General features: G+C 48.1%; 2 protein-coding genes across 3 annotated transcripts in view; one reads left to right on the forward strand and one right to left on the reverse strand.

The window, feature by feature from the left end:
- The first annotated feature begins 230 nt into the window (after positions 1-230).
- Positions 231-7,793, forward strand: FTH1 (ferritin heavy chain 1). Its single transcript, XM_007472094.1, is given in 6 exon segments — positions 231-263; positions 5,089-5,142; positions 5,144-5,321; positions 6,873-6,937; positions 7,251-7,376; positions 7,472-7,793. Coding segments are annotated over 6 exon segments (621 nt in total). The 3' UTR covers positions 7,637-7,793.
- Positions 7,794-8,247: 454 nt separating this feature from the next.
- Positions 8,248-11,017, reverse strand: part of BEST1 (bestrophin 1) — an 8,233-nt gene continuing 5,463 nt past the window's right edge. Inside the window, exons 9-10 of one of the 2 annotated variants that reach the window (XM_007462160.1) lie at positions 9,308-9,949; positions 8,248-8,266 (exon numbers count right to left, since the gene is read on the reverse strand). In XM_007462160.1, the coding sequence (XP_007462222.1) occupies positions 8,248-8,266; positions 9,308-9,949 (661 nt within the window). Of the gene's footprint in view, positions 8,267-9,276; positions 9,950-11,017 lie in introns of those variants that run through there. The other variant, XM_007462159.1, reaches the window with a different exon arrangement.

Here is an 11,017-nt window from a genome sequence, read left to right on the forward strand (position 1 = left end):
CTCCATCCCATCCCCCACCTCTCCTCCCTCCCGGGTGAGCTGGAGTCCTCCAGAAACCACAGGCCTGGCTCTTCCCTAGCCTGAGGCTCCTCCCCAGAGGCCCCAGGGGAGGCCAGCCAAACTCCCCACCTTCTCAGAGGAGCCGGGGCTGGAGAGGAGGGAGGCAGAATCCTGGTCAACAAAGGTCCAAAGACCAGGCCAGGGCTTCGAAAGAATCTAGAGACTTGGAGATGGCAGTTCGGACACCCCAGGGTTCCCAGAAGGTGTGGAACAGGCCCAAGCAAACACACACACACATCCCAGCACAAGATTGCCCTTTCATTTTTCCCAGCCGGCCTCCCCCAGTGACCTTCTACATCCCAAGCTGACCCTCAGTTTTGCCGTGATGGTCACTGCAGCTGCATGCGTTTTAACCAAGCACGGAGCCAAGAAACCGCCTTTCTGCACCAGAACACCTTCCTTCCGGTGGATCCAATTTCATGTTGGCTCTGTCCACCTGGATGTCCTGGAGGCCCTGAAACAGCAAATACAGGGCAAAACCAAGCTGGCCTCCTTCAACAACCTTCCCCCCCAAACTGCATTTCCTTCTGTGTCCCCATCCTCCGTGAATGGCAACAGCAACTCAGCTGCCCGGGGCCAGAAAGCTGGGGGCTCTCTTGCCCACCTGCCCCCCACTTACCACCCCCCTCCACAGCTATGCAATCAGCTACCTCATCCTGTCTGTCCTGTCTTCTCCATATCTCTCAAATCTGCTTTCTGTCTCTTCTACTCACTGAGAACTAGGGCTGTTACCTCCCAACAGGTACCCAGCCCTCTTGTCTGACTTTAAACTATCCTCCACATTCAATCATGCATCCATCCATTCATTCAACAAATACTGAGGACCACGTTACAAGCATCTTGCAAAATGCTTGAAATGCAGGATGGAGAAGACAGAACTAATGCCTGCCCACCAGGAGCTTACAGTATACAGCAGCAGGGAAGACGATCCAAAAGTGATCTGTATGTCTACAATATACGGTTATACATACGAATATATATTGTATAATATGGTTATTAATCTTCACTACTTAGCAAGCTACAAATACTAACTTAATTGTCATTTGTATTTTAACTTTGTTTACGGCATCTTTTGTCTTAACAGCTTTTCATTTTTGTTGTATAATTCCATCCATATGAAATTCTGGAACATGCAAAGTTAGTTAATCAATATCAGAAGAGCGCTTTTCTTGAGGGGTATGGGGGAAATCTACTGGAAAGGGGTACAGAGAAACTTTCTGGGATAATGGAAATGCTCTGCATCTTGTTTCAGCTGTATTCGTGTCAAAACACATTTAATAAAACACCCAAGATTCTGCATTTTATTTAGTTAATTATACCTTTATTTTAAAAACTTAAATCACTCATTTTTGCAAAGAAAAGAACAATTTTGTTGGATTTTTACCTACTTGATACCAGTTAGCTTCATAGTCCAATAACTATATTTACAATATGTTTCTAGATATGCCTCTCTCAAAGATTTAACTCCATGTATTTTTAATTCATCAAGCTTTGGTGGGACCACACCCTTTGCTCTCCCCCCACACCCCCACCCCAGGCGCTTGGTCCAACTGAAAGGACTTCCTAGAAACTACCTTAATCCATTCAAAAATTTTAACAAACTGTGCAACAGCCATGCCCTTGATTTGGTCATTACCCTGAGGATTCATCTAATCAGCCTTTGTTACTCAAAGTATTTCTTGGTTTTATTTTTTACTGGTTGAAAAAGACAAAGTGTTCTAACTTCAATACTACAAGTCCGGGAAATTCTGGATTCCCTATTTTCCTCTTCACTCCCACTGCCAAAGGGGCCAGTTCTGTTCTAAATTTATCTTTCCTGTAATCAAATGCACCTGATAACCAAGGCACTCTAGTAACGTTCTGTTTTGCAATCTTGTTTCATTTTGGAGCTCTTTCAGGAATTGTAGTGTCATCGATTTTCTCTGCTTTGGCATATTCTTTGTTTTCTGAAGACCTGGGCTTTACTTTTTCTTTGGTGTAGTTCAATAGTTGGTCCTTCTTGCTCTGCCATTGTCCAGATTTTCACGTAGGCATATCTGCCAACTGGCTTCTTTTTTTAAGGCAGCCTCAGAAGAACACTCCCTACCCCAAAATTCTAAAAGATAATTTTCTATATATTCTTCTAATGACTTTGTAGGGTTTTGTTTTGTTTTGTTTTTTGTTTTTTAAGGCTTGGATCTTTAATCCATCTGGAACGTATTTTTGAAATGCTGAGTCATTTTTCACCACATGACTATCTATTGTTTCAACATCATTTGTTGAACCCATTCTTTCCTAATTGAAATGCCACTTTAGCATGTACCAAGTTCCCATTCATATGGGGGTAGGACTGTTTAGTTGCATTGATCTACTCACCTTTTCCTGTGCCAGTACCAACTGCTTTATAATATTTATACTACTGTTTTTTTAATATCAGGGAGGATAAATCTAACCTCATAACATTTTTTTCCCCCAAATGCTTATCAGCTTTTCTACACACTCTTCCAAATGAACTTTAGAATCATTTTGTCAAGGTTCCAAAAGACCACTGAGTTTTACAGAAATTGCACTGAATTTATAAGTTAATTTGGGGACAATTGACATCTTTGCAAAACTGAGGTTGGCTATATAGAAACATGGTGTCTCTTCATTTATGCAAGTTTTCTTTTCTGTCCAGCAGTAAACATTTATAGTTTTCTTCACACATTTGGTAACTTTATTCCTAGGTACTTTAAGCTTTTGTTGCCACTGTAAATGAAGGAAGTTTTTCTCTCATTTCATTGTCTAACTGGTTACTGACACATAGGTAAACTTTGCATCTGGTAACTTTGCCATAATCTTACCCTAATAGTTTTTCTGTTGATTCGGTGTAAGATTTCTAGAAACAAAAGTAACGTGGTTATCTCTCTGGCTAGAAATCCTTCAGGGTCTCCATGTCCTCCAGGATAAGATTTAACCCCTTTTTACGGCACACAACCCTTCCTGACCTTGCCCCTATACTACCCTCCCAGGCTTCACCAACATGGACTCTACTTTCAGGCCAACACATTTTCTTAAGGTGCCTTGGATAGGCCATGCATTTCCACACCTTATACCTTTACATATTGCTGCTCTCTCTGCTTGGAATTCCTTCCTCATCTCCCTCCTCCCTTTCACCTTTCTTTCACTTTTCCTTGAACTAAGTGACACTTAGTTCAAGTGTCACTTTCTTTTCTTTTTCAATATTTATTTATTTTCCTTTTTTGTGTGTGTGTGGCTGCATCGTGTCTTAGTTGCGGCACACGGGATCTTTGTTGAGGCATACGGAATCTTTTCATGCTGGCCCTCAGTCTGCTCGGGTTTCTCTCTAGTTGCGGCTGTCGGGCTTCTCTCTAGTTTTGGCAAGCGGGTTTTCTCTTCTCTAGTTGTGGTGTGCGGGCTCCAAAGAGAGTGTGCTCTGTAGTTTGTGGCTTGCAAGCTCAACAGCTGTGGCACGCGGGCTTAGTTGCCCTGCAGCATGTGGGATCTTAGTTCCCTGAACAGGGATGGAACCTACATCCCCCGCATTGGAAGGTGGATTCCTTACCACTGGACCACCAGGGAAGTCCCCCTCAAGTGTCACTTTGTTAGGGAAGCTTTCCCCGACTTCCTATCCCAGACTGGGTAAGGCACCCCTTGTCTGTATTCTCCCACCATCCTTCTGCTTACTTTATCATATGTAGCTCTAGCCACACTAAAAATTTTTTTCCTTAAAGTAACACATGTTCATTTTGAAATGAATAACAGATGCAAGAGAGAAACTGCCATAATTCCATCAGCAACTTAATATTTTAGTAAAGTTCCTTTTTTAAAGTTTTTTAAATTGAAATATAGTTGATTTACAATGTTGTGTTAATTTCTGCTGTACAGCAAAGTGACTCTGTTATAGAGACACATTCTTTTTTTAATTGAAATTTTAAAAGTTTTTTAAAGGTTTGGAAGTCCAGCTTCCAGTTGCATGTTTATGAACATCCTGAAAAGGTACTTGGGTAGGTCTCCCACCCATGTGTTGAAGAACCTGGCTAAGAATAGTGACCCTGAGGAGAGCCGACTGGGGTGGAGGCGCTCGGCCCAGCTCCGTCCAGTTCTGCCATCCATGAATTCACACCCATTCAGTGCTGGGGACACTGCTGCAAGCCACACGCAGTGCCCCTGTGTCCCCCCCCTCCACAGGGTTCCTGGCATCTGTCGCGCACATTCGTTCAGTGCCATTAGCTTCTCTCCAAGGACAACCTGGGGGTGGCTCCCTGTAGGGCCTGCTCAGCCCGAGGCTCCTGGGACTGGGGCCAATAAAAGAGGCCTTTTCAAAATGGCCTCGCGGCATCCTTTCCAGACCCAAGGTTCTTCTCTATTTTCTAACCCCTGGTCTCTGAGCTTTAAGCTACAGGCGATTTCCTCAGAATTCAACGGCTCATCCCCACGTTTCCCTCGGGAAGGCGGTCTCCGCAGTCTCTCGGGAAACACGGCCCGCCCAGCCTTTGTTGTATCAAATGCACAAGGAGCCATATTTGCTTTCAGCAAACGGTTGACCAGGTCGCCGGAGCCGGAAAGAGGGGCCGACCCGCGACGGGCCGTGGGCCCCACCCGGCCTGCATTAGGTCTCTTTCTAAGCTTTGAGGAAGAGAAACTGAGCCCTTTCCCAGCCCGACCTCTGACTCACTCGGCCTCCTCGGGCCCACGTTCACCCTCCAGGTTCCCTATTTGCATCACGAAGTAATCACCTCGGGGTGTGGCAACTGCGGCTCTACCGCTCGGATTTTTAACGTGCCCTTGGCCAAGAGTCTCAGGGTGCCTTCTGGGACCTCGGAATCGCCCTGACGCCCCCGGCGCCAGGGGCAGTTTCCTGTCGGTTTCAAGACCCAGGACGCCACCGGGGTCAGGGCTCCGAGCTGGGCTTCCTGCCCCCGCTCAGGTTTTCTCTCCAACCCCACGAAACAAGCCCCACGTTCCACGGAACAAGCTGCAGCCTCCAGGCCACCCAGACCCCCCCGGACCCCCTCACCGCCACCCCCCCCTCCACACCCCCCTCAGCGGGGCGGAGCCGCACGTCTACAGGAAGGGGCGGGGCTCAGTTCGGCGGGCTCCCTCGCAGGTGCGCCAGAACTACCACCAGGACTCGGAGGCCGCTATCAACCGCCAGATCAACCTGGAGCTCTACGCCTCCTACGTCTACCTGTCCATGTCGTACTATTTTGACCGCGATGATGTGGCTTTGAAGAACTTTGCCAAATACTTTCTTCACCAATCTTGTGAGGAGAGGGAACATGCTGAGAAACTGATGAAGCTGCAGAACCAACGGGGTGGCCGGGGGTCCTCTAGGACTCCTGCGCAGAAATTCTGAGCAGTTGTCTCCTGGGAGTGCTTCCTCGTGGGCCAAGGCCGCCTCTGCGCACCCCAGTTTATTTAAAGAGAGCTGAGTTTCCTCTCGGGGTTGCCACACTTGCCACCAGTACGACCCTGCAGTTAGGAAGGTGGATTTTCGCATTTCCATCCCTTTTGCTTTCGATCACGTGGTGGGGGGCGGTGCTGAGGAGGTCCGGCTCCCAGCCCCCTGAGCCCGGCGGAGCCTGCTGGGTAATGGTGTCCAGCTATGGGTGCTGGTGCGAAGTGGTTTATCTCTCGTGGGCCGAACAGCCGCCTTCACCTCGCCGCTCTGCTTATCTCTGAGTCCCGCTTGAATTGAAGCCCTTTCAGCCGACACCGAATTGACTGCCACCAGTATTCTTTATCTTTTTTTTTGTATAAGGGTTGTGGCGTAATTGAACCTTTAGTTCTTGGATACAGTCCACCAACAGTTACGGGGCCTGAAAATTTTCCGTGCAGTAATCGTTGGAATCAGTTTCCCCAAATCCTGGTTTTAATCGGTGTGGCAGGAGTTTTAGTCTTATTACGTTTTGCAAATCATCCAAGAATAGACGTGTTCCGGATGGGTTTGGAATACGCCTGGATTTCTATGATTGTCATTCCATTTCAGGAACAACTGAAAAAGGGTGTAAAAGGGACTAAAATTTTTGCTTTCTACTGATAACATATTTACATACGTTGGCATCGCCCACAGCTGTTACCTTGCCTAGTGGGTTAATTTTACATATCCATCAGCCTGCTGTATGTTGGCAGCTCATGTTTTTTGTTTGTGTTTTGTTTCTTTGCGGTACGCGGGCCTCTCACTGTTGTGGCCTCTCCCGTTGCGGAGCACAGGCTCCGGACGTGCAGGCTCAGCCGCCATGGCTCACGGGCCCAGCCGCTCCGCGGCACGTGGGATCTTCCCGGACCGGGGCACGAACCCGTGTCCCCTGCATCGGCAGGCGGACTCTCAACCACTGCGCCACCAGGGAAGCCCGCAGCTCATGTTTTAACATGGATTACCCAGGGAGGAGGGGGAGAAGGCACTACTAAGTGCAGGGTAAATACTCCAACATCTCTTCAACCAGGTTTGACAGGGGCTGTAAGAACTTTACTCTGCACTTAACACAGATGCTTAAGATGTTCCATGGTGGAGGCAATTTCCATTATATTCTAACGGTTCCTTGTAGCAAACTTTCAGTTTCAAGGACCAAGTTTCATTTTTGTGTTTCAGAGTAAAAACTAATCACCGTCGTGTTCAATCCAGGAACACATCCTGCTCCAGTCTTCCTATGCTCAGACCCTTTCTTGCTGGGCTTTGAGAAGGAAGCCTAGGCTAGCAGACTGCCTTCCTTTGGGAATCCCTAACATGTTCATGTACTGCTTTCAGTCGTACTATTTTGACCGCGATGATGTGGCTTTGAAGAACTTTGCCAAATACTTTCTTCACCAATCTTGTGAGGAGAGGGAACATGCTGAGAAACTGATGAAGCTGCAGAACCAACGGGGTGGCCGAATCTTCCTTCAGGATATCAAGGTGAACTGAAGATCCTAGGGTCGTCATGCCTCATCTGTCTAGCAGTCCTCTGACGTCAGAAATCACTGAGTCCAGCAGTTGCCCTTATCAGATGAGGATACATTGGGTTTTTGTCTTTTGCGCTTTTTCGGGCCTACCATCTAAGCTAAAGTTGGCAGGCAGTAATGGGCAAGGATATTAAATTGGAAGCGGTTGTCAGGGGAACTTGGCTGTTGCTTTTGCCAAGCGTGGTTGTTACACATTAGATGCTTGCTGATTTGTGGTTTAAGTGGTAGAGGTTGCAGATGCACTGACTTAACTTCCTCTCATTCAGAAACCAGACCGTGATGACTGGGAGAATGGGCTGAATGCAATGGAATGTGCGCTACACTTGGAAAAAAGTGTGAATCAGTCACTACTGGAACTGCACAAACTGGCCACTGAGAAAAATGACCCCCATGTGAGTATTGGCAACCTGGGAGTAAATGGAGGAAATTATTTGTCTTAGGGGCTGGGAAGCTTCCCAATAACTTTTTTCCTTGTTCTCTTTTCTAGTTGTGTGACTTCATTGAGACTCATTATCTGAATGAGCAGGTGAAATCCATTAAAGAATTGGGTGACCACGTAACCAACTTGCGCACGATGGGGGCCCCCGAATCTGGCATGGCACAGTATCTCTTTGACAAGCACACCCTGGGAAATAGTGATAATGAGAGCTAAGCCTTAGGCTGGCTTCCCGTAGCCACAGGGGTGACTTCCCTGGTCACCAAGGCAGTGCATGCATGTTTGCGTTACCTTAGCTTTTCTGTAAGTTGTACCAAAATATCTACGTCCTTTCCTTAGTACCATTCCTTCAAATAAAGTAATTTGGTACCCAGCTGTTGTCTTTGAATTCTTGGGGTGGGCTGGAAATGTATCTAGGCCATCTTTATTAAATTTGTAAGTGCCACCATGGTTTAGTCACACTAATCAAAGTGAAACGCTTAGGAGGATTTGTATTTAATTATTAAATTCCTTAGTTTGGGAAAGATACCAAGGCTTGGGTGTTTTGAATTCAGACAGGACTTAAGGATTCCTGATTCTGAATTAGGTGTTTTATGTTTCCAGCAGTTCTGGCTTTCACAGTTTATATGTACAAAAAGCATTTTGAGGCTTAAAGTAGACTTGAAGCTACTGATTCTTGTTCTCCATTAAGGTAACCATTTAATTCAGGCTGTCGTAGGGACATATTCTTCAGCGTGGACAGCTATATGGCTATGACTGGATCAGTGTCCTGCTGGTGTACACGCAGGTAGGACCAGGCCGGCGAAGCATCCCCCTTGGGAAGCAGGCTAGGAATGTGCTTCATCCCTAGTGAGAATTTGAGGAACGTTTACATGAGTATGGAAGGATACCTTCATTTCAATAGGAAAATAGCTGCAGTAGGAGGGAAGAGGTTGAGACATCTTGAATATCAACCAGTGAGTAGTGTTAGAAGACTGGGGAGCCCTCTGGGTCCTTGCTAACCAACTACATTAACATTGTTTCCTAAACCAGCCACAGTGATTTGTAAGTTTCCTTCTACCCCTTAGAAGTATGACAGGTGGTAGGCCTTTGCAGTTTTCAGTACCAAGCTAGGTATTCTGACCTCAGATAACTGCTTGAGAATCATTAGAAATGAGAAGTTACACTTCCCTTTCATATGGTGGGGGGCTGGGTCTAATTGGGTGAGTGAGCATCTGGGGAATCTGGAATAAAGGCAAACATCTGGTGGTACTGTGACAGCTTTAGGTTGACCTCAAAGATGCATGAAGAGCTCATTTAAGTTCCGAAGTCTTGGTGAGGTCCCCAAAGCAGTAAGGTACCCCAAGGGACCTGGATTGCCCCCACCTTATCTGCCAGTTCCCAGGAGTGTGGCACCCTTTCCAGGAGTGCTTTAGGACCACCACTGGTTATGGGGGAGGGCTCATATGCGACCTCCCAGCTAAGCCTGGGCAGTAAGTTGAGTTCTTGGGCTATAGTCTAGAGCCCCGAGTTCTGCCTGTGTTTCTGTGTCTGCCACCCCTGCTTAAGTTGAGCCGGGTCCACTGGTAACGTCAGCCCGTGTAAGCCTGGCCTAGTGGCCCTTCGGCGTTACTCTTGTCGGTGCAACCTCGTCTTCCTATACCTGGGCCCCAGAGAAGTCTTGGTGAGTCAGGCTCTTGGGTGAAATAAGCAAAAGTCGCCAACACTTCCCTAGAGCCCCTGCTGTGGCGGCCAGGTGCGTGTCCCAAGCCAGTGCTGGGCATGCCCTGGCAGCCATAGAACCATAGGAAAACTGGAAGTAGGGTGGGCTTCAGCAAGGGAAGCTAGTGGGGACCACCCCTGGTGGGCTGGGGGATTCAGTGACCCTGGTTTGGGTAGAGGACAGACCTGTTGTTTTCCAAGGCCCAATAGGGATCGCCACGATCTTTGAGTATAGTGTGTATGTTGCTTGTCGACTGTCCCACATGCAGTTCTCTGAGATGTTCAGGGGCCTCTGACATGTCTGTTAGGTTAAACTCAACAGTTTTCCTCCTCATATGACTCACTTCCGGGTACTCAGTTGAGGCCCCAGCACTCTCAGGGAGCAATTCAAAACTCTTCTTGGACCTGGGAGTTGCAGGCTGAAGGCTTTGGTCTTTGACAGTGTCATCCATGTCTAAGACTTTGTGAAAACTTGAGGGTGCTGACTGTCCAGGTGGGAAGACCATAGGGGTGTGGCTGAGGGGTGTCTGGGGGGCACTGTGGTAGCCTGACCTCCCATATAGCACAGTGGACTTGAAGGCATCCTCCCCTTTCCAGGCCTCGCTGTCTTCCTGATCACTGGTGTCCTGTCCGACGCCCCCGAGGTTCTTGGGCTGGCCCTCATGGGAGAGGACTTCTTTCTTCGGCCACAGTAGTTTGGTCTTTGAGTTTGTCCTGGGGGGCTGGCGGTCGTGGGATTGCAGCCCTCGGAAGCGGCCAGCGATGCCAGTGTGAGCACTTTCCTCCTCCTCTGGATCTGGCTGGAACTCCATATCCTCCTTATCCAGACTGGAAAGAAACAGGAGACTTGGGTTAGTGGGCGGACAACGGCCTGAAGCCTGACTTGACTTCGCCCTTACCCTCTCCTCCCTCTGGCCCAAGGCCCAGGACACACAGTCTTCCTCGCCTCACCTTTGACTCACCTCTGCTGATCCATCCTGTACCTCTCAGTTAATCCCTCCTGGCCGAGCTCACCTCACTGTTCTGTGGCTCCCTCTTGCCCATGTTAACATCCAAACTCCCTAGCCTGGTATTTAAGGGCTTCCTCTTCAGCACCCACATTTTCCCTTTGAAACCCCTCACTCCAGGCAATCTGAACGGCTCTTCCCCAGGTATGGATGGTCATGTGAGGCCCAGGAGTGACTCTGAGTAAGCCAGGGATTTGTGGTTCCCTCTGGGGAGCAGTATCCCCCCAGAGGGAAGTCTGGCTTCCTGGGAGCCTAAAGCCTTTACTCTGCAAGAGAAAGCCTACCCACCCATGAATGTGGCCACCTTTGCCCATGTCCAAATTCTCCGCATGCTTCAAGGCCCAGCTCCAGGTACAGCTGGAGGCCACCTCTCAGGCAGCCAAAGGTGATCTCTGTTCTATACTCTGTCCCTTGCCCAGGCATCCAGTACTTTGTACCTTGTATCCAGAGTCTGGGCCCTGGGTTTGAACTCCCTCACTAAATTGTGTGTTTCTTGGAGGCAAGGTCTATGTGTTATTATTCTCTGTTATCCTCCTTCCCCAGCAGCTGGGCTACAAACCATGGAAAACTCAAAGGCGACCTCCAGCAATGTTTCTGACCTAAGCAAGCCTCCGTCCTTGATCACTTATCCAAACCTTCCTCACACCAACTAGAGACTCTAGCTAATTCTAATTACAGCTTAATAGGATATTCGGTTCTTAAAAAGAGAATAGTGCTTTTAATACTGTGGAAGAAAACCTTGATGGGATAGACCCTGAGATGCAGCAAACACGCTCCAAAGTCCTCTCCACTGTGTCATCCTAGGGAGAGAGAGCTGTCTGGGGCGCCCCTTCAGCCTGCCGTGACCCAGCTACAGCTCAAAAGGGATTCTAACCAAATCAGGGAAAGA

This window comes from Lipotes vexillifer, unplaced genomic scaffold (assembly GCF_000442215.2).
Source record: "Lipotes vexillifer unplaced genomic scaffold, Lipotes_vexillifer_v1.1 scaffold1129, whole genome shotgun sequence".
NCBI lineage: Eukaryota > Metazoa > Chordata > Mammalia > Artiodactyla > Lipotidae > Lipotes > Lipotes vexillifer.